This window comes from Pimephales promelas, chromosome 20 (genome assembly GCF_988280905.1).
Source record: "Pimephales promelas chromosome 20, fPimPro1.hap1.1, whole genome shotgun sequence".
Classification (NCBI taxonomy): Eukaryota; Metazoa; Chordata; class Actinopteri; order Cypriniformes; family Leuciscidae; genus Pimephales; species Pimephales promelas.
The window spans coordinates 4,922,217-4,944,284 of record NC_142788.1 but is presented as its reverse complement, the minus strand read 5'-3'; the positions used below and the strand labels follow the sequence as shown (position 1 = coordinate 4,944,284).

General features: G+C 38.1%; 3 protein-coding genes, 2 long non-coding RNA genes and 1 pseudogene across 8 annotated transcripts; 4 read left to right on the top strand and 2 right to left on the bottom strand.

Annotated features, from left to right (window-relative positions):
• Positions 1–1,110: 1,110 nt before the first annotated feature.
• LOC120492452 (serine/threonine-protein kinase pim-2-like) lies at positions 1,111–6,823 on the bottom strand. 2 transcript variants are annotated; one of them, XM_089124369.1, is made up of 9 exons: positions 6,386–6,813; positions 5,868–6,134; positions 5,420–5,629; positions 4,992–5,336; positions 4,172–4,266; positions 3,995–4,045; positions 3,436–3,817; positions 3,161–3,340; positions 1,111–2,106 (listed from the first exon to the last, which is right to left on the bottom strand). In XM_089124369.1, the coding sequence occupies exons 1-9, from the start codon at positions 6,411–6,413 to the stop codon at positions 2,000–2,002; spliced, it is 1,665 nt and encodes a 554-aa protein (XP_088980495.1). In that variant the 5' UTR covers positions 6,414–6,813; the 3' UTR covers positions 1,111–1,999. The 2 variants fall into 2 exon arrangements, with proteins under 2 accessions (XP_088980495.1, XP_088980496.1); XM_089124370.1 differs by lacking the exon at positions 1,111–2,106 and adding an exon at positions 2,428–2,531 and having other exon boundaries at positions 6,386–6,823.
• Positions 3,190–4,557, top strand: LOC148970525 (uncharacterized). The gene is made up of 2 exons (XR_016148058.1): positions 3,190–3,319; positions 3,459–4,557. It is a non-coding gene; the product is annotated as an uncharacterized LOC148970525 (long non-coding RNA).
• LOC120492460 (uncharacterized) lies at positions 6,084–10,666 on the top strand. Of its 2 annotated transcripts, none has more exons than XM_089124372.1 (4): positions 6,084–6,166; positions 8,879–9,415; positions 9,675–9,774; positions 10,294–10,666. In XM_089124372.1, exons 2-4 carry the CDS (start codon positions 8,888–8,890, stop codon positions 10,578–10,580), a joined length of 915 nt encoding a protein of 304 aa, XP_088980498.1. In that variant the 5' UTR covers positions 6,084–6,166; positions 8,879–8,887; the 3' UTR covers positions 10,581–10,666. The 2 variants fall into 2 exon arrangements, with proteins under 2 accessions (XP_088980498.1, XP_088980497.1); XM_089124371.1 differs by lacking the exon at positions 6,084–6,166 and adding an exon at positions 7,847–8,129.
• On the top strand, positions 10,586–12,984 carry LOC120492458 (uncharacterized; annotated as a pseudogene). The gene is made up of 5 exons (XR_016148250.1): positions 10,586–10,882; positions 11,072–11,280; positions 11,370–11,678; positions 12,585–12,749; positions 12,934–12,984. The product of XR_016148250.1 is annotated as an uncharacterized LOC120492458 (transcript).
• Positions 12,985–14,758: 1,774 nt separating this feature from the next.
• On the bottom strand, positions 14,759–20,651 carry LOC148970523 (serine/threonine-protein kinase pim-2-like). Its single transcript, XM_089124448.1, has 10 exons — positions 20,232–20,651; positions 19,903–19,980; positions 19,714–19,809; positions 19,266–19,475; positions 18,838–19,182; positions 18,005–18,099; positions 17,830–17,880; positions 17,271–17,652; positions 17,003–17,182; positions 14,759–15,952 (listed from the first exon to the last, which is right to left on the bottom strand). Exons 1-10 carry the CDS (start codon positions 20,257–20,259, stop codon positions 15,846–15,848), a joined length of 1,572 nt encoding a protein of 523 aa, XP_088980574.1. The 5' UTR covers positions 20,260–20,651; the 3' UTR covers positions 14,759–15,845.
• On the top strand, positions 17,032–18,373 carry LOC148970524 (uncharacterized). Its single transcript, XR_016148101.1, has 2 exons — positions 17,032–17,161; positions 17,294–18,373. It is a non-coding gene; the product is annotated as an uncharacterized LOC148970524 (long non-coding RNA).
• Positions 20,652–22,068: the final 1,417 nt, after the last annotated feature.

Below are 22,068 nucleotides of genomic sequence, written 5' to 3'. Positions count from 1 at the left end.
TTTTAACCTGTCTAGTTCCTTTTGTAAGTGAACATCCCAGTCTGACGGATCCCTGCCTCTATGAACATAAAACTTTTGTATGTAAAGCAAATGTAAATGATTCAGCTAGTTACCCGAGTTCATCAGCACACCAGTTATTGGGAGCCTTGAGATGCTCATCCAATCAGTCTGACTAGAGTGGTTAAACCTTTACCATTATCATAGAGACAAAAGCAGAGCTGTATCTTGAACTAAATGGCCAGGAAGTGCATAAAGACAAAAGCTAATGTGTGACACCTGGAATGCTTGGCTTAATCTTCTTGGGCTCAAAAATGGTAAACACTGTATCCATTTTTCAGTTAAAAATACTGTTAAACCTTTATGAAACATATAATAAATTTGTATTCCTTCAATGCTGAAAAACCGGCCACCAGCCAGTCGTCTCACCTCCCCCACTAAAATCACCAATGCAACAGATAACTAGTGTGTCCTGACTTTATGCAGTTATTAATGCAGTTATGAGAGAGAGACAGAGAGAGAGAGAGAGAGAGAGAGAGAGAGAGATGTTGAAATAATGAGACAGACAAGCATGTACGTCAATATTATTATTTATTTATTAATTAAATTCGTTTTAAATAACTCGTTCGTTCTTGTTTTCTATAATTGACAGGAGATAACCCAATAAATTAAACACACAAAAGTCTTTTAGGCCTTAAAAAAATATGTATTTGTTATATTATCTGGAATAATTAAGAAAATCTGTGCAGCAGGACTATCAGTTTATTTATATAGCCTATTCAGTTTAATTTTCTATTTAGCCTATTATTGGACTACATACTTTATTTATTCAAATTAAACTGTATGTCAAGTCAAGTCTATTTATATACCTATTTATATAGCAAATATGTTTATGTATATATATATATTTATATATATTGGTAATTTAATTTGAATATCCCCAACTGAGCAAGCCAAAGGCAACAGTGGCAAGGAACCGAAAAACTCCATCAAGTGACCCGATGGTGTCCTAAAACTCCATCAGATGACCCGATGGAGAAAAAAAAACCTTGGGAGAACCCAGGCTCAGTCGGGGGCCAGTTCTCCTCTGGCGTTTATGAACTAGAGGCCAAATTTCGTTTTCTTGCAAGAAAGAGCCGAGTTGAGCGGACACAACTTTTTCTAATATTTTTGACATAAATGGAAGATTTGAGATGGGTCTGTAATTTGCTCGGTTATTTGCGGTTTCTTAATAAGAGGTTTTATAACTGCCAGCTTGAACGTTCTTGGAACATGACCTAAAGATAAAGACGAGTTAATAATATTAAGAAGAGGCTCTTCCACTATAGGTAATACTTCTTTCAATAGTTGGTACAGGATCTAATAAACATGTTGTTGTTTTAGATGAAGTGATAAGTTTATTTAACTCTTTTTGTTCTAATGGTTGTAAAGCATTATTATTGTTCTTGCGGGGTGATAATTGCGGCTGAATTATAAGGCGCGAGCAAAGATTGAGAGATTACGATTGTGATTCTGTTGCTTTCAATTTTCTCTGTGAAGAAGTTCATGAAATCATTACTGCTAAACTGTAACGGGATATTTTGTTCAGGTGTCGTCTGTTTATTTGTTAGTCTAGCCACGGTGTTAAATAAAAACCTTGGATTATTTCTGTTGTTTTCTATTTATTTGCTGAGGTACTCAGCCCTTAGAACGTTCTCAACCAATCAGAATCAAGCATTCAACAGCCCTGTAGTAGAAATACTGTATATATATATATATTGATACTACAGGGCTGTTGAATACATACTTACCAAAGGAAAAAAAAGGAAATCTAAATAACAATACAAAAAAAAAAATTATTTTACAAAATCCTAAATGTTTTAAATATTACACCTCGAATAAATCAAGATTACTTGTCTAGCCTTGACTTTTAAAATCAAAACAAAATTGACTTTTTAAAACAAAGCAAATGTGTGTGTGATGACTTGATGACTTCCAGTCTTGCCGTGTCTCGTGTTCTCGCTCAGACGTGGACAGGCTCTGAGTTTCTGTCAGGTTGCGGTTGGACTTCAGTCTTCGGTCGAGTCTCGAGCTCAAGTCTTCCACCAAGGACAGCAAGTATGTCATTTCCTTTTCAATAGAAAAATGATATGAACAACTCAAACTCATGAATGATTTTTACAGCAGAACTGAATTCTGTTTGCATCCCTGATTCTGTTATTTCGCTGTTTATTACCATGAAGCTGCTTTGAAACAATCTGTATTGTATATAGTGCTACATAAATGAAGGTGACTTGACTAGACTATAACAAGAACATTACAATAAACACAAATGTGAAAATCTCACTACAAATAATCTCGATTTTAAGAGAAAAGATCATAATCCTCCTCTGTCTGTTACACTTCCTCACACCTGAAACTGATCGAGTGAATCTGCTGAACTTCTTCAATCTACAGTAGATCATTAGGCATCCATTTATGCTGTAACATCTGCTCTAACGTCGGGCGTTTAGTTGGATCCCGGGCTAGACACTGGCTAATCAGATCCCTGCACTCTGTACACATTTGAATAAGGAGAGAGCTGGTTAGTTGGCATCTACGAAACAGCATTTAAAAAATGATTGTAAAACACACTGTAAAAAGTGTCTAATCTTTAATCCTTTAAAAGTGAAGTATGTAGTTTCTGCAACACTAGTGGCACTGAGCAGAATAAATGACAAAATAAAGCATATTTTCAAAAAACCTTGCAAAGGCCCCTTCCGAGCATCGCCTCTTCCCCAACTTAAACATCACAAACACAGCTCTTACTGGTTCTTGTAAAGTATGTTTCAGGTCCAACATATTAGGGGCAGCTTTAGCTGTTGCAAATGTGCATTTCTGAACGGGTGCATGATGATGCTGTATGGTATTGAAGCGTTCTTTGTAGCGCGTAGCATCACAATGCTCTGTTCACTTTGACATGGTCATGACCTGTTTAATCTTTGAAAATGTCGTGAATTTTGGCTTTCACTTCTGTAACTAAAGCTGCATTTCTTTTCCCAGGGCTACAGTTTCCACACCCAAAACTCTCGCTATACGTTGAGCTGTATATACAAAATATTACATACTTCACCTTTAACTGTTTCTGGTCAAAGCCTTTGCTTTATGTGTGTGTTTATCAATGTTATCGATATTACTCACTCACCTTTGGATAAGTTGGAGTTCTGAAATGTGAATTTGGCTTGTGAGATTTCCGCTCTGTTACAAAATGGACGGCATGCGTTCGTCATCTTGTACAGCAACACTCCTAGAGACCAGACGTTTGCTGGGACGGCGTGGAACCGAGGTTCTGCCAAGACTTCAGGTGGGCAGTGGTCCTGTATTCCTGTAAGCAAGACATTTGCACATTGTTGAGCTTTTTTTTCTTTAAAGCATCAAATAATTAGTAAGTCACTACATCCACGCTCCTAAAATGCTCACCGATGTATATTTTGCTCTCGTAGCCGTCACTACTGAACAGCTGACCGCATCCAAAGTCTATCAGCTTCAGGCCTAAGGAGTGTTTCTTTATCAGGAAATTCTCTGCATGGATGTCATTATGGAAAACACCATGCTCGATGCAGTGTTGCACTGCCAGCACAGCCTGCTGCATGATGACCCGTGCTGCTGGTTCATACACTCGAGGATTACGAGTGATGAAGTCCAGCAAGCTCTCACAGGGATCAGGATACTCCATAACCAGAGTGAATGTTTTAGGATCTTCAAACCAGTCGTACAGTTGGATGACGAAGGGGCTAATGGGTTCTCGCCTCATCATTAGCAGCAGCGCCACTTCTGTAACGAGAGGTTCGGGATGCCCAGGCTAGAGAAAAGTAGCAGACAGAAGGTTAACTGCGTAAAAATCTGGAGAAAACATCATTTTAAAATCTTTTTAGATCCGTTCAAAAGAGCCTTTTCACTAATGCTTTCTACGGGTGTATTAACTACAGTAATCTGCACATAAACAACTAAACACATATTCAGGTTTTAGCCAACTTACAATATTCAGATAGCGATCATTGTCAGCCTTACGCATCCGCTTGATGGCAACCTGCAAAAAAACAAAAAAAATGTAAGAACCTGACATTGCACTAAGTATTAAACCATCTGTAAATTGTTGTAAATATGTTTTGATGCATGCAAGAGCAAAATGTTTGTACAATTCGGTAAGATTTACCTTTTTGCCATCAAATCTGCGTGTTGCATTGAACACTCTGCCAAATCCTCCAGATCCAATCATCTGTCCCATGTTATAGAGACACTCAAAGGACTCTGTAAAACAAACAGAAAAATATCAGCTTGCTAGATCCGTTGGTTTAAATATCAGCGCTGGTTGTGTCGAGAAAATAATGGGAAACGGGAAACAAGACTTTAGTGTTATTTTTCTTGATGAAAATACAGTTTAAAAAACATCCATTTCCAGGCTTCACTTGGCCGACTCTGGCACATGTGGCTCAGTTCTGATAATGGCAAAGATCATATGGGCCTCATCTTAAAATATATTAAACACAACATATTGAAATAAACATTGATTTTATTAAATGCACAGCAATGTCTAACCGACTTTTTGACAATTTTGAGGTTATTTGACAATTCAAGTCGCAAATCAGAATTGCTGTTTGATCATATGCTGTCTGAGAAGCGGCTTTCTGTGTGTGTGTTTCAGGTGTGTGTCAGACAGCGCAAGTACCATCGAGTTCATGCCTTATTGAGAATGATTTGCTAACGTTCCCAGAAAGCGTTATTTCTTAATGTTCCCTAAACGCAACGTAAATCACAAATTTTTCTTCTTTAAAGGAACATTCTGTATTTTATCATTTTACATATGAGAATGTTACTTTAAATGTTCTCCGTGAACGTTCAATTAAAATATTTCTTAAAAAAAAAAAAATCTGTCAGTGAAATTTTGCAGAGCAATAGTAAATGTGAGCGGACATTAACGTTAAAAACGACAAAATCTGAAGATTTTACACTGACCAGCCTTATTTCAGACTCACCTGTGGAGCTCTTCTTCACTGGAGAATCCTCCATGGCACCCTGAGCAGTTCGGCCATTCGTCTCTGTCTCTGTCGGCTCGACAGGAATTTGACCTGGCAGTGGAGGGTACAGAAACCCTTCGAGGCTTTCGGACCCGGACAAAGAGCACTTGCTGCTCTGTTGGCTTCGGCTATCCAAAAAACCACTCCACCGCCATTCAACGACGTACGAGCCTCGGCTGCTAAGGCTTAACCACTCTCCACAGAACCTCCTCTCTACAATGTCCTTAGAGAGGGACAAAGATGATGATGACGTGATTCCCACAGACGAATCTGTGGAAGCCGTTCTCAAGGATCTGGAGCGACCTGAGTTTGCAAAATATCAGATGTTTAATTTCCTCTCATTATTTTCATTATCATCATGTTGGAGAAATAATGCCGATATTTACCATGATTGGGCTTGACGCCGGAGTGATCTGGTGCAGGGGATGAAGGCTCAGGAACAGGCTTTGGCTCCAGATCTGGTGGAGGGACAAAGGGCTCCACATCATCCACAGCACAACTGAGGCAACAGCAGTGGAAATACCTCTTCGTAGCCTTCCACACCCTGTTGAGGAAACAACCAATTCCTTTCCTCTCCCTGCATTCTCTAGGTTTTTCTGAAAGGAAGAAAAACAAATGAAAACTATTAGAAACAGAAATAGAAAATAATTTGCATTATGGGAATGTTAATTTTGAATGGTCTCTGAATGTTCTGAAAATGTTACACAAATGTGCAATTTTAAACAATTTGAATAATCAATGGCAGTCATCACATCAAATTTTTACTTTATTATTTTTCAAATCAGTCAGAGATGGAGACTGAGCCATAACATCTTCATTAAAGCATATTCTGACCTCTGCCAGAGCGTTTAGATGCAGTGGACGACGGACGTCCATCATCTGGCCTCTGCTGGCTGCCGCTCTGCCCCGCTTTCTTCCCGTGAGCCTGACCTGTGGACACAGAAACAGAAAACTCAGAAGACTGAGGTGTTAAATCTCCAGAAAGCTCCTGGATCTGTGTCGGGTCTGGCAGCGGATCCTCACCACGGTCATCAGAAGCGGGTCTGCAAACCTCCTGACCAGCCGTCTGAGAGAAAGCAGTTCTCCGGGGTCTGGAGCGGCCTGAGGGTGGAATATATTTCACACATCACATAGTTAGTAATGTTTTAATAATAATCCTTCATCAATGTCAGTGGTCAATTACAAATTGTTACAATTCTTGAAATGTTGATTTCATCTGCAAGGAATCCAATGCGATATGTGATCACTTTGCTGGGGAATCACCTCGCACAATTTCCATCACATATTACCGTATTAAATCATTGTACAACATCACCATAACATACCATAAACCAAAAAACTAAAGCCCTCACCTCCTCTTCCACCTATCCGGTGAACCATGATCACTGCAAGGAAAAAAACAATAAGTTAGCCTACAAAATACAATACAAAACAATACTCAGAAATACTCCTGTAAAACAAAACAAAAAATAAATAAATAAAAAGAATTAAAAAGTAAATAAAACTATTCTAAATCAGAAAAGAACAATAAAATAAAGGAAGCTATAATCAGAAATTATATGAAATCTTTAAAAAAGCTTAAAAACTCGATAAAGGATATATCCTCCGATGATGTCGTTGTAGAATAAAGTCTTCTTTCTGGAAACAGCTTCAAAATCTCGCAGAAAATACTCTGGAAAAGTCTGTATATTCGCCTCGTCTCTCAATCAACAGAAAGCGATCGGAATTCGAGTCAAAATATGTAGTGAGATTTCATAACACGCGTTGCCATGGCAACTAAAATGCGCATCCATCGTATGAACGCACATTTTGCTATAAAATAATAAAAGGCTTTGCTATTTCACAGAAAAAATTTTTTTTACAGCTTTTTTTATGTGCTCTCCATAGTAACTATACTTTTCTAATTCTTTCAAAACCACAGAAAAAAATAAGTTTATAAATGTTAATAATGTTGTGCCTTATTTTTCAGACTCTTCTCATTTACAAAAAACATATAGCCTATAATGTTATTGCAACGAAAAAATACACAATAGCTTTTGAAGTATCACTTCTTGTTCTTTGTATATTAACTGGACTGCAGCTCATGTACGCAGGTTACTTAATTTTTTTTAATGTATAGTTTAAATGACAAGTTCAATATTAATATATTGAACTGCATATAAATAATTAAAACATAGTTAATTAAATAAACGAAGAAAATATATTGAATGGACTGTAATAAAATAGCATATATTAAGTCATCGGTTTTATTTTATTTATTTATTTATTTATTTTTCTAAAGAATTAGAAAACTAAATAGTTACTATTATGGAGACCAGAAACCACACCATAATAACCATAATAATAATAATGATAAAAAAAACATTTTAACATTCCTGTAATCTGTGCTGTTGTAAAAACAATCTCTAATATAGTATGAAGCACACACGTCATATAATTACTATAACATTACTATAACAGAAAATCACAATTTTCTTATTTTAGATGTTCTTTCAGTTTTCACTTTAGTTAGCCTTTTTACTTTGTAAAATCCAAACGCAAGAGGGCAGAATAGCATCATATACTGCACTCATTTTTGGAAAAAATGGAAGATTAAAAAAAATCTTAAATAGTCAATTATTTTACAGTCATACCCTTAATAACAAAATGTAGTTTGTCTTTTTTTTTTGTCATGCCAATAAAGCTTTCTGAATTTAATTGAAAGAAATAAACTCGATCGCCTCCTGGAGGAGAAAGGAAGAATGACGAGGCTGAGCTTTACCGCACTAACAGCAGACAAAAGCCAGAGAGAAAGCAAAATGTAAGAAAAAAGAAATCGCATTTGAAAGGATAAAGGCAAAATTCTGAAGTGAATGATCTGAGTGGTGAAGATGAAGCAACAGCTTACAGCACCTATACTGACCAATCATTGAGTGCCGTTGAGCAAGTTGAGGAGCTCAATCAACCAATCATTGAGCGCCGTTGAGCAGGCTGCTTCCTCAACCCACCAATCAGATGGCCTCATTGACTGACCGTGTCAAATGCATCATCGGAGTGACAAGAGTAAACAATTACTGCTATAATCAGTGGACTGAGATCGGTGACAGCAAACAAGAGGTAAATTCAGTATATTCTCCAGTATATTCATATAAATGCTTTCTAACAGTTCTTTTTCTGCATGGATTTACGTGCAGTAATTACAAAGTTATTAACTGTTAAAGTTTTAAAAGCATTAACGTTAATAGGGAAAATATAATCGCGCATCTACTAACATGAATAGTAAACTGTAGTAATTATGTATAGTCTTTGTAATGTTTTACTAAAAAAGTAAATGCTTTGAAAATACCCAAACACAACCAGGGCTGGGCTTTAGGATTACTATCCAAATACAGGTAACGTTAGATGTTACCTATGACTAGTAACGCTATAGGTCACCAGTTTGTCCTGTTGGAATTGACTACATACTGTACATTTAAATAGTTAAATAGGCCTGTTTTGTCCAGTTATCCTCTCCACTAATCTAAACTATTTTGTCTCATAGTAACTGACTGCCATTAACAGTCAATAACATGTTAAAACACTGAAAACACAAGCAAAAATATAGTCTAAAATGATAAAACCATTACCTTTTGAACTTTCAGCTAATCACATTAAATATCACATTAAAAGGTAAATCAGATAACATCCATAAAGATTACAGTACTTTTTTTATTATTATTTCACACCTTTTTACTTCTAAGCAATAGTAATAGCAGTACTGTTACTTGTACACATGTTTTGCATCTCCTGGTCTTCCAGCGTTTAGTCCCCTGTGCAGTTTGGAAAGAAGAAACTAATCTGAATCTGTTTCTGTTTTATAACAACAGATAAAAAGCATGGATTTGGCGGGACACAAGTGCAGTGTATGTGACAGGAGTTTCTCAGTGAAGTCCAACCTGACTCGGCACATGCAGCTTCATGGTCCGAACGAGGAACATGTGTGTGAAGTGTGTGGGAAAAGCTTCTCACTGAAACAGCAGCTGAGCAGCCACCAAAAACAGCACCTGTACCCATGCATCCGTCTGTACAGGCAGGGAGAGGCCAAGCTGCAGTGTACGGATGCAGCTAAGAGTGTGGCAATGGGCCCCAGCAAAGCAGTAGACCCCAGCTGTCTGGATTCAGAAAAGGCGGAGGCTGCTGCAAAGAAATCTGGAGGGGAAATGTGGAAAGGCCAGCTAGTTGTCACATTCACCAAATATGAAGGCCAGTCTTTCAGGTGGCTGCTTGAAAATGATGTGGGCTGGGTCATATGGCTGCTGTCTGAATATTGCCAGAAGGGTGAGAAGAACGATCTCCTAAAGTGGCAAAAGGAGCGATTGCTGCAGTTCCCGCCTGTCACCTTCCATCTTGACAAACGCTTGGAGGTAACTCTGACCCTTTAACTGAGATTAAATTATATTTATATCTTTATTTATATTTTTGTTTATTAAAAATTGAGTGCATGTGTAAATCAGTTAGGCACATGTAACGCACCTTCAAGAGTAAAATCATCAATGTTTACTCTGCACAAAAGCTTGTTCTTTAGACGTAGGAAGAGGTAACAGTGTTAGTGTTTGTGTTTATGTGGTACACTACAACTTTGTATGTGTTTTTCTACACTTTCTTTATATTCGGCATGAACAGGAGTCAAGGAAAGACAAAGGAAAGAAGGCTGAATCTACCCTTTCTAAGTTCCAGCAGGATCCTGACTATGCCAGTGATGCTGAATTGTTGGCAGCTGCTGGTAATTAACATTTAACACGCCATAACTCTATTTTAAAATTCATAGAGCATTTTCTTTCTTACTGATGTATTTCAAACATCTGACTAAATACACTGCCGAAATATCACACATTTTATGGCACTGATAATGACGACAGTAGGTTTAGTGTTTCACTTTCATTTTCAGCAGGATGAGGGATATTATCAAGCTAGCTGCCCTTTTTCAGTGTAACAGATTTAATGTCTAAATCATTTGTTGGCATTTAGATAACATACAAAAATCAATTTAATTTGTAGATGTGATATGTTGGATTTTTTTTATTATATTACAATATTTTTTTTAACTATTGCCTATATTTTTGTAGCAACTCTAATGTATACTAAAATGTTTGTATCAAATATAATTTGTGTTCTCTAAAATAAGATCTGATAACATGGAAAATAGAAACAAACTTTGTTTATTGTGATAATGCTTGTGTTTGTCATTATATTTACATCTTAAGCAATGTGCTCAATACATTTTGTCTGATTTTTTCTACAGAGACTGTCCTTGAAGAGTCTGAGGTAGCGGTCTCCACACAGCTGACCACCTGGGGAGAGCTCACACCGGCCGTGAGTCAGGACTCTTCCCACAGCCTCAGCGCATCTCAGGGAAGAGCTTCTTCCCCTGTAGACACCTCTGCCTCTGGCTTCTTGCTGGAGGGCTGGCAGAAATACTGGGAGCATCCACCTCCATCTACACAAGCCAATGGTATAGCTCCTCCTAACATCAAGTGGCTGAAATGTGATGAGATGTGTGGTCTGTTTGAGAGACCTTCCAAGTACTAAAATGCCAAAGAAGAGATTGTGGAGAGAAGGCTTTTAGTGGAGAGAAGGTGGAGCGCCGTGACCTGTACCAGACTCTCCTGTACGAAGCCCACACAGCTGGATCTGCATCGTCTCAGAAGAGCGTCCTGTCCTTTGTCAAAGCTGCTGGTTCTTACACCCCTCCTCTGCCCCGGACTCCCCTTCCTTCTGCCCGTGTGCTGAGGCGTGCACACATGATCATGGAGATGAAGAAGATGCCTACGTACAGAGCCTCAATCCTCAGTGTGACTGGAGAAATCCTCTGCATTGATGGTGCAAAGAAGGTGTGTGTATTGTATCAATTCATGAAGTTACGCAGACTTAATATTTACTTGAGCCAGCTTATTGTTTTGAATAAGGGACTTTGGCCTCACAAATGTGATACAAAATGTACATAATTTATATAAATTATATTGGGCAGACAGGTTATTGATAGAAACTATCAAATGAATGTTCTGCTTTGTGTTTTCCAGGTCCTTAAGAAGATATATGGTGATGGCCAGGGCACCATGCAGTATATCACCAGTGTGCTGAACGAGTGGGGCCAGTTCTTGACCACGGTGGTGGTGGCAGCTGAGTCTGACGGGTGCTACAGACGTATGGCCAAAGGTCTGATGGCCCGCTTTGAACGAGCTAGGGCTCCTGCACCAACTGCCATATATGCAGATAACAACTGTTGTCGGTAGGTTATAACACATCCATATACCCTGATAAAATGTGTCATTAATTTAATGTTAAAAAAAACAAACACATGATTTTATATCGTTTCAGTGACAGTGGTTCGTCCTTCCTGGAGAATCTGTTCGGGGGCTGGGTGCAGAAGGGCACTGTGGTCAGACTGGACATCCGACACTGGCTGCACCGCTGGGATGCTGTTGTCCTCAAACAGAGCCATGCCAAGTATGGGGTGTTCATGAGTGCCCTGGCAGGTGCAGTGCTGGCCTACAACAAGGACGATATGATGCTCCTAATCCAGGCAGTCAGGAAGGGCAACCAGGAGTTTCAGACGAGGACATGATAGCCTTCCTCAAACCTCACCAGATCAGGTCCTATGTCAGACGGATCACCCGTGGGGTTGAGGTAAGTGTAATATTAATCCATGTATAATCTTTATGCATAAGAAGCTCAAAACATACTTCACTAAAATTAACTAAGTTGTCACACTTCTATATTTCATTTAGGAAATACTTCCAATTATTGACACAATTTCACCTTTTATGTCATGATTCTGCCATCATGTCCGTGGTTTTTCCTAGTATTGTGGCAGGATCATGACAGACCCATGTTTTGTTTGCAAGCGCATGGCCAGCTGTTTTGGCCATGTGCTTGTGTTGTCTCGTTTCTTTACTCCGCCCCCTTGTTATCCTCGTCTCGTCATTATTGTCTAGTCAGTTTCACCTGTCCTTGTCATTAGTGTCTCTCTATATTATCCCCTTGTGTTTGCTGTCCTTGGTCGGTTCATTGTTAATCCGTGTCAAGTCTGTGAGTACCTGTCAAGAGTAATCGTCCTGTTGAGCTACTGCTTGTGTCAGTTGTTTATCTTGTAGTATTTTGTCAGTACCTTGTCTAGTCAGTTACCATAGTCCTTGTCAGAGTCTTGTTTTGCCCCCTCGTGGGCTTTGTTTTCCCCTTTTTGTCTACAATAAACTATCTGTGATTGCATTCTGTCTGCGCCTGGGTTCATCCGCCACCCACACCATAACATTTTAAGTGATATAACTGTATAAAATAAATGTGAATGATTGTTAGAGGAGACAGCTTCAGTAATTGAGTCCATCATTACGGAGTTCAGGGGACCTGCAGGCCTTGACATTGATGGAATCTGTTCAGATCAGCACAGGCAGTGAACGATTCTCACTGGGCAACTGCAAGCAAGCATCTTAGTTGTATGCAGGTGGGTAAACATTTTAAATAAGTAATCATTGTAAAATCATATAAACTCAAACTCACAGACACCATAATAAATTAGCAACTTATGTTTTATAGGACCCCCCTGGCATACAGCTGTATGTGTCAGTGAAGGTGGTGGTGCTGAATGGTGTCCGCCTGAACAAGTACAGGTGTCGGCGAGGCAGTAACTCCTTGGAGGGCTTGCACTCACACCTGTACAATGCCATTCCCTCACAGAGATGTGGAGTTATTCCATTCCAAGTAAGTATAAACAGCTTTAATATTAAAAATAATATTGATTACACATCATCGTTCATAGGCATATTTTATACAGCGCTGTTTGATCCGTTAATAACGGAGAGATGTGAATGTTTGTCACTAGATCTCGCTGCGATGTTATAACCTCAATAGAAAATTGAAATGCTTTCTTTACTGGATGTCTCAGCGCTTTGTAGTAACAGTGCATCAGCAGCTCGAGTGCGCTTGCCACGCGTAACGCGCCTACATTTGAAATAATGAAATTTTGGTCGGCAGGAAAAATGGTCGTGTGTATAAAATAATATGTGTGACACCTGGAATGCTTGGCTTAATCTTCTTGGCCTCAAAAATGGTAAACACTGTATCCATTTTTCAGTTAAAAATACTGTTAAACCTTTATGAAACATATAATAAATTTGTATTCCTTCAATGCTGAAAAACCGGCCACCAGCCAGTCGTCTCACCTCCCCCACTAAAATCACCAATGCAACAGATAACTAGTGTGTCCCGGCTTTATGCAGTTATTAATGCAGTTATGAGAGAGAGAGAGAGAGAGAGAGAGAGAGAGAGATGTTGAAATAATGAGACAGACAAGCATGTACGTCAATATTATTATTTATTTATTAATTAAATTCGTTTTAAATAATTCGTTCATTCTTGTTTTCTATAATTGACAGGAGATAACCCAATAAATGAAACACACAAAAGTCTTTTAGGCCTTAAACAATTATTTATTTGTTATATTATCTGGAATAATTAAGAAAATCTGTGCAGCAGGACTATCAGTTTATTTATATAGCCTATTCAGTTTAATTTTCTATTTAGCCTATTATTGGACTACATACTTTATTTATTCAAATTAAACTGTATGTCAAGTCAAGTCTATTTATATAGCAAATATATTTATGTGTGTCTGTGTATATATATATATATACAGGGCCTGAAATTAACTTTTTCGGCCACCGGCCACTGTGGCAGGTGGATTTAAAAATTCACCTGCCACAGAGACTTTTTACCAGCCACTTTTTTTTTTTGCCTCATACTTTGCCTCAGCCAAAAAATGGCTGGTAAAAAGAACAATATTGTGAAATTCCTGTTTTATTTTTTTCACCTTTATATAAAGTATATATATTATTTCAAAATTTCACAATATTGTTCTTTCACTTGTAAGAATACACATTTAAGTGCTGTCAAGTAATAATAATAACTCTAAGAACATACATTTAAAAAAAAAAATCTTTTTATTCATTGATTTTGATACTCACACAACATATAGGCCTATAGGCTATATAGTATATAACCTACTCAACAGATAGACCTACCGCAGCTCGTATGTAAACAAATCACACGCGGCTGTGTTGATGGCTGATTTAGTCACGTAGACAGATCCTGACAGCTTTTAGTTACAGCGTTCAGGAACCGTTAACTATGAACTAAATTCATATTGTTATTACTGGTAAAGTTACCGGGTACCGGATATTTTCTCACTGGTTCCCAACTCCCAACATGCACAGTTGCACACCCACACACACATCTGTGCAACTGTCATTGTACTGAAGGCTACGTCAGCGTTACATTATCTCATCCCATCTCACCAACAGTTTAATACTCGCACATCCAAACGTAGTCAGAAAAGGACCTCGTCTTCTTCTGATCGCATGAACGTTCCGAAACAACAGTCGCTGTCATAAATCAGCCGCTCACGAACCTTGCCATTGCCGCCAATTGTCCACTTGTATTAAAATGTCTTCTTTTACTTTTCTTTTTCTCATCCTCATCTTTTTGTTGGTTGTTTGTTTCAGCTGGCCTCTTTACCCCAGTAATGTGCCACCACATTATAGCTAAAGTCAAACGCAATGGCGAACTTAGTTGAAATGTAAAAATCCTAATGAATCACTCAATTCTCATTGGCTACCTGCCAATGTGGCAGGTAGATTGACAGTGTTACCCGCCAATAGAAAAATTCACCCGCATTTGGCAGGTGGTCGGGTGTTAATTTCAGGCCCTGTATATATATATATATATATATTGGTCATTTAAGTTGAATATCCCCAACTGAACAAGCCAAAGGCAACAGTGGCAAGGAACCGAAAAACTCCATCAGATGACCCGATGGAGAAAAAAAAAACCTTGGGAGAACCCAGGCTCAGTCGGGGGCCAGTTCTCCTCTGGCGTTTATGAACTAGAGGCCAAATTTCTTTCTCGTTTTCTTGCAAGAAAGAGCCGAGTTGAACGGACACAACTTTTTCTAATGTTTTTGACATAAATGGAAGATTTGAGATTGGTCTGTAATTTGCTCGGTTATTTGGATCTAATTGCGGTTTCTTAATAAGAGGTTTTATAACTGCCAGCTTGAACGTTCTTGGAACATGACCTAAAGATAAAGACGAGTTAATAATATTAAGAAGAGGCTCTTCCACTATAGGTAATACTTCTTTCAATAGTTGGTACAGGATCTAATAAACATGTTGTTGTTTTAGATGAAGTGATAAGTTTATTTAACTCTTTTTGTTCTAATGGTTGTAAAGCATTATTATTGTTCTTGCGGGGTGATAATTGCAGCTGAATTATAAGGCGCGAGCAAAGATTGAGAGATTACGATTGTGATTCTGTTGCTTTCAATTTTCTCTGTGAAGAAGTTCATGAAATCATTACTGCTAAACTGTAACGGGATATTTTGTTCAGGTGTCGTCTGTTTATTTGTTAGTCTAGCCACGGTGTTAAATAAAAACCTTGGATTATTTCTGTTGTTTTCTATTTATTTGCTGAGGTACTCAGCCCTTAGAACGTTCTCAACCAATCAGAATCAAGCATTCAACAGCCCTGTAGTAGAAATACTGTATATATATATATATTGATACTACAGGGCTGTTGAATACATACTTACCAAAGGAAAAAAAAGGAAATCTAAATAACAATACAAAAAAAAAAATTATTTTACAAAATCCTAAATGTTTTAAATATTACACCTCGAATAAATCAAGATTACTTGTCTAGCCTTGACTTTTAAAATCAAAACAAAATTGACTTTTTAAAACAAAGCAAATGTGTGTGTGATGACTTGATGACTTCCAGTCTTGCCGTGTCTCGTGTTCTCGCTCAGACGTGGACAGGCTCTGAGTTTCTGTCAGGTTGCGGTTGGACTTCAGTCTTCGGTCGAGTCTCGAGCTCAAGTCTTCCACCAAGGACAGCAAGTATGTCATTTCCTTTTCAATAGAAAAATGATATGAACAACTCAAACTCATGAATGATTTTTACAGCAGAACTGAATTCTGTTTGCATCCCTGATTCTGTTATTTCGCTGTTTATTACCATGAAGCTGCTTTGAAACAATCTGTATTGTATATAGTGCTACATAAATGAAGGTGACTTGACTAGACTATAACAAGAACATTACAATAAACACAAATGTGAAAATCTCACTACAAATAATCTCGATTTTAAAAGAAAAGATCATAATCCTCCTCTGTTACACTTCCTCACACCTGAAACTGATCGAGTGAATCTGCTGAACTTCTTCAATCTACAGTAGATCATTGGGCATCCATTTATGCTGTAACATCTGCTCTAACGTCGGGCGTTTAGTTGGATCCCGGGCTAGACACTGGCTAATCAGATCCCTGCACTCTGTACACATTTGAATAAGGAGAGAGCTGGTTAGTTGGCATCTACGAAACAGCATTTAAAAAATGATTGTAAAACACACTGTAAAAAGTGTCTAATCTTTAATCCTTTAAAAGTGAAGTATGTAGTTTCTGCAACACTAGTGGCACTGAGCAGAATAAATGACAAAATAAAGCATATTTTCAAAAAACCTTGCAAAGGCCCCTTCCGAGCATCGCCTCTTCCCCAACTTAAACATCACAAACACAGCTCTTACTGGTTCTTGTAAAGTATGTTTCAGGTCCAACATATTAGGGGCAGCTTTAGCTGTTGCAAATGTGCATTTCTGAACGGGTGCATGATGATGCTGTACGGTATTGAAGCGTTCTTTGTAGCGCGTAGCATCACAATGCTCTGTTCACTTTGACATGGTCATGACCTGTTTAATCTTTGAAAATGTCGTGAATTTTGGCTTTCACTTCTGTAACTAAAGCTGCATTTCTTTTCCCAGGGCTACAGTTTCCACACCCAAAACTCTCGCTATACGTTGAGCTGTATATACAAAATATTACATACTTCACCTTTAACTGTTTCTGTATAAAGCCTTTGCTTTATGTGTGTGTTTATCAATGTTATCGATATTACTCACTCACCTTTGGATAAGTTGGAGTTCTGAAATGTGAATTTGGCTTGTGAGATTTCCGCTCTGTTACAAAATGGACGGCATGCGTTCGTCATCTTGTACAGCAACACTCCTAGAGACCAGACGTTTGCTGGGACGGCGTGGAACCGAGGTTCTGCCAAGACTTCAGGTGGGCAGTGGTCCTGTATTCCTGTAAGCAAGACATTTGTTGAGCTTTTTTTTCTTTAAAGCATCAAATAATTAGTAAGTCACTACATTCACGCTCCTAAAATGCTCACCGATGTATATTTTGCTCTCGTAGCCGTCACTACTGAACAGCTGACCGCATCCAAAGTCTATCAGCTTCAGGCCTAAGGAGTGTTTCTTTATCAGGAAATTCTCTGCATGGATGTCATTATGGAAAACACCATGCTCGATGCAGTGTTGCACTGCCAGCACAGCCTGCTGCATGATGACCCGTGCTGCTGGTTCATACACTCGAGGATTACGAGTGATGAAGTCCAGCAAGCTCTCACAGGGATCAGGATACTCCATAACCAGAGTGAATGTTTTAGGATCTTCAAACCAGTCGTACAGTTGGATGACGAAGGGGCTAATGGGTTCTCGCCTCATCATTAGCAGCAGCGCCACTTCTGTAACGAGAGGTTCGGGATGCCCAGGCTAGAGAAAAGTAGCAGACAGAAGGTTAACTGCGTAAAAATCTGGAGAAAACATCATTTTAAAATCTTTTTGGATCCGTTCAAAAGAGCCTTTTCACTAATGCTTTCTACGGGTGTATTAACTACAGTAATCTGCACATAAACAACTAAACACATATTCAGGTTTTAGCCAACTTACAATATTCAGATAGCGATCATTGTCAACCTTACGCATCCGCTTGATGGCAACCTGCAAAAAAACAAAACATGTAAGAACCTGACATTGCACTAAGTATTAAACCATCTGTAAATTGTTGTAAATATGTTTTGATGCATGCAAGAGCAAAATGTTTGTACAATTCGGTAAGATTTACCTTTTTGCCATCAAATCTGCGTGTTGCATTGAACACTCTGCCAAATCCTCCAGATCCAATCATCTGTCCCATGTTATAGAGACACTCAAAGGACTCTGTAAAACAAACAGAAAAATATCAGCTTGCTAGATCCGTTGTTTTAAATATCAGCGCTGGTTGTGTCGAGAAAATAATGGGAAACGGGAAACAAGACTTTAGTGTTATTTTTCTTGATGAAAATACTGTTTAAAAAACATCCATTTCCAGGCTTCACTTGGCCGACTCTGGCACATGTGGCTCAGTTCTGATAATGGCAAAGATCATATGGGCCTCATCTTAAAATATATTAAATATAACATATTGAAATAAACAATGATTTTATTAAATGCACAGCAATGTCTAACCGACTTTTTGACTATTTTGAGGTTATTTGACAATTCAAGTCGCAAATCAGAATTGCTGTTTGATCATATGCTGTCTGAGAAGCGGCTTTCTGTGTGTGTGTTTCAGGTGTGTGTCAGACAGCGCAAGTACCATCGAGTTCATGCCTTATTGAGAATGATTTGCTAACGTTCCCATTAATTAAGAAAGCGTTATTTCTAAATGTTCCCTAAACGCAACGTATTTCACAAATTTTTCTTCTTTAAAGGAACATTCTGTATTTTATCATTTTACATATGAGAATGTTACTTTAAATGTTCTCCTACGTGAACGTTCAATTAAAATATTTCTTAAAAAAATAAAAAAATCTGTCAGTGAAATTTTGCAGAGCAATAGTAAATGTGAGCGGACGTTAACGTTAAAAACGACAAAATCTGAAGATTTTACACTGACCAGCCTTATTTCAGTCTCACCTGTGGAGCTCTTCTTCACTGGAGAATCCTCCATGGCACCCTGAGCAGTTCGGCCATTCGTCTCTGTCTCTGTCGGCTCGACAGGAATTTGACCTGGCAGTGGAGGGTACAGAAACCCTTCGAGGCTTTCGGACCCGGACAAAGAGCACTTGCTGCTCTGTTGGCTTCGGCTATCCAAAAAACCACTCCACCGCCATTCAACGACGTACGAGCCTCGGCTGCTAAGGCTTAACCACTCTCCACAGAACCTCCTCTCTACAATGTCCTTAGAGAGGGACAAAGATGATGATGACGTGATTCCCACAGACGAATCTGTGGAAGCCGTTCTCAAGGATCTGGAGCGACCTGAGTTTGCAAAATATCAGATGTTTAATTTCTTCTCATCATTTTCATTATCATAATGTTGGAGAAATAATGCCGATATTTACCATTATTGGGCTTGACGCCGGAGTGATCTGGTGCAGGGGATGAAGGCTCAGGAACAGGCTTTGGCTCCAGATCTGGTGGAGGGACAAATGGCTCCACATCATCCACAGCACAACTGAGGCAACAGCAGTGGAAATACCTCTTCATAGCCTTCCACACCCTGTTGAGGAAACAACCAATTCCTTTCCTCTCCCTGCATTCTCTAGGTTTTTCTGAAAGGAAGAAAAACAAATGAAAACTATTAGAAACAGAAATAGAAAATAATTTGCATTATGGGAATGTTAATTTTGAATGGTCTCTGAATGTTCTGAAAATGTTACACAAATGTGCAATTTTAAACAATTTGAATAATCAATGGCAGTCATCACATCAAATTTTTACTTTATTATTTTTCAAATCAGTCAGAGATGGAGACTGAGCCATAACATCTTCATTAAAGCATATTCTGACCTCTGCCAGAGCGTTTAGATGCAGTGGACGACGGACGTCCATCATCTGGCCTCTGCTGGCTGCCGCTCTGCCCCGCTTTCTTCCCGTGAGCCTGACCTGTGGACACAGAAACAGAAAACTCAGAAGACTGAGGTGTTACATCTCCAGAAAGCTCCTGGATCTGTGTCGGGTCTGGCAGCGGATCCTCACCACGGTCATCAGAAGCGGGTCTGCAAACCTCCTGACCAGCCGTCTGAGAGAAAGCAGTTCTCCGGGGTCTGGAGCGGCCTGAGGGTGGAATATATTTCACACATCACATAGTTAGTAATGTTTTAATAATAATCCTTCATCAATGTCAGTGGTCAATTACAAATTGTTACAATTCTTGAAATGTTGATTTCATCTGCAAGGAATCCAATGCGATATGTGATCACTTTGCTGGGGAATCACCTCGCACAATTTCCATCACATATTACCGTATTAAATCATTGTACAACATCACCATAACATACCATAAACCAAAAAACTAAAGCCCTCACCTCCTCTTCCACCTATCCGGTGAACCATGATCACTGCAAGGGAAAAAAACAATAAGTTAGCCTACAAAATACAATACAAAACAATGCTCAGAAATACTCCTGTAAAACTAAAAAAAATAAATAAAAAAAAGAATTAAAAAGTAAATAAAACTATTCTAAATCAGAAAAGAACAATAAAATAAAGGAAGATATAATCAGAAATTATATGAAATCTTTAAAAAAGCTTAAAAACTCGATAAAGGATATATCCTCCGATGATGTCGTTGTAGAATAAAGTCTTCTTTCAGGAAACAGCTTCAAAATCTCGCAGAAAATACTCTGGAAAAGTCTGTATATTCGCCTCGTCTCTCAATCAACAGAAAGCGATCGGAATTCGAGTCAAAATATGTAGTGAGATTTCATAACACGCGTTACCATGGCAACTAAAATGCGCATCCATCGTATGAACGCACATTTTGCTATAAAATAATAAAAGGGCTGCTATTTCACTAAAAAAAGAATTAACAGCTTTTTTTATGTGATCTTCATAGTAACTATACTTTTCTAATTCTTTCAAAACCACAGAAAAAAATAAGTTTATAAATGTTAATAATGTTGTGCCTTATTTTTCAGACTCTTCTCATTTACAAAAAAAAAAACATATAGCCTATAATGTTATTGCAACGAAAAAAATACACAATAGCTTTTGAAGTATCACTTCTTGTTCTTTGTATATTAACTGGACTGCAGCTCAGTGTGTCCATGATGACATTGTTTGGAATGTACGCAGGTTACTTAATTTTTTTTTAATGTATAGTTTAAATGACAAGTTCAATATTAATATATTGAACTGCATATAAATAATTAAAACATAGTTAATTAAATAAACGAAGAAAATATATTGAATGGACTGTAATAAAATAGCATATGTAACGGTTTGTATATAGTTAAATTCCTGCTTAAATGGGGTAAGCGCCATCTGCTGGCGTCACTTGGTATTGCGCCACGGTGTTAAAAATAGCGAATTCTGGGTAATCCACAGCAGAATTTCTGGTAACTGCTGTGGTAAGTCGCATGTTAAACGCTGCAGAGACAAAAATAGCCCAAGTGCCTTAAATATCATTACACAATGTTTATTTCACTGTATTTTTGTTATAATGTAATTAAGAGATGTATGCTGTTTGTCTGATGTTGAGTGAGTCATTAGTTTAGAGTTTAATGTTATATGTAGCACATGTTGCATGGCTGCCGCTAATGATATTCCTCCATCTGATTTACTGTGTGTTGTGTAGGGCTGTGTTTTATTCTCTGTTTGCGATGTCATGCCACTCCTGATTCGTTTTGGTTTCCCCTTGTGCAGGTAATACTGAATTTGATGTTTATTTTTGTTATGTGGAAAATGTACGTTATAACAGCAATATTCCTGTTGAAAACAATTTGCTGTTTTATAAACTGTTTCATATGGCAGAAATACTTAAGTCAGAGATTTTATTTATTTTATTTTATTTATTTCACATTTTTCTGTGGGAAAGACAACGAATTGTGAAACATTTCATTCAAACATTCCACTATACGATCACACTGGAATCAGTTAATAAAAAAGAGCAGAATTTCTGGTAACTGCTGTGGGCTGTGTTTTATTCTCTGTTTGCGATGTTATGCCACTCCTGATTCGTTTTGGTTTCCCCTTGTGCAGATGTTCCATATACACAACGAGAGTAATAAATAGAGGACCGTCACACATATATTAAGTCATCGGTTTTATTTTATTTATTTATTTATTTATTTATTTTTCTAAAGAATTAGAAAACTAAATAGTTACTATTATGGAGAGCAGAAACCACACCATACTAACCAT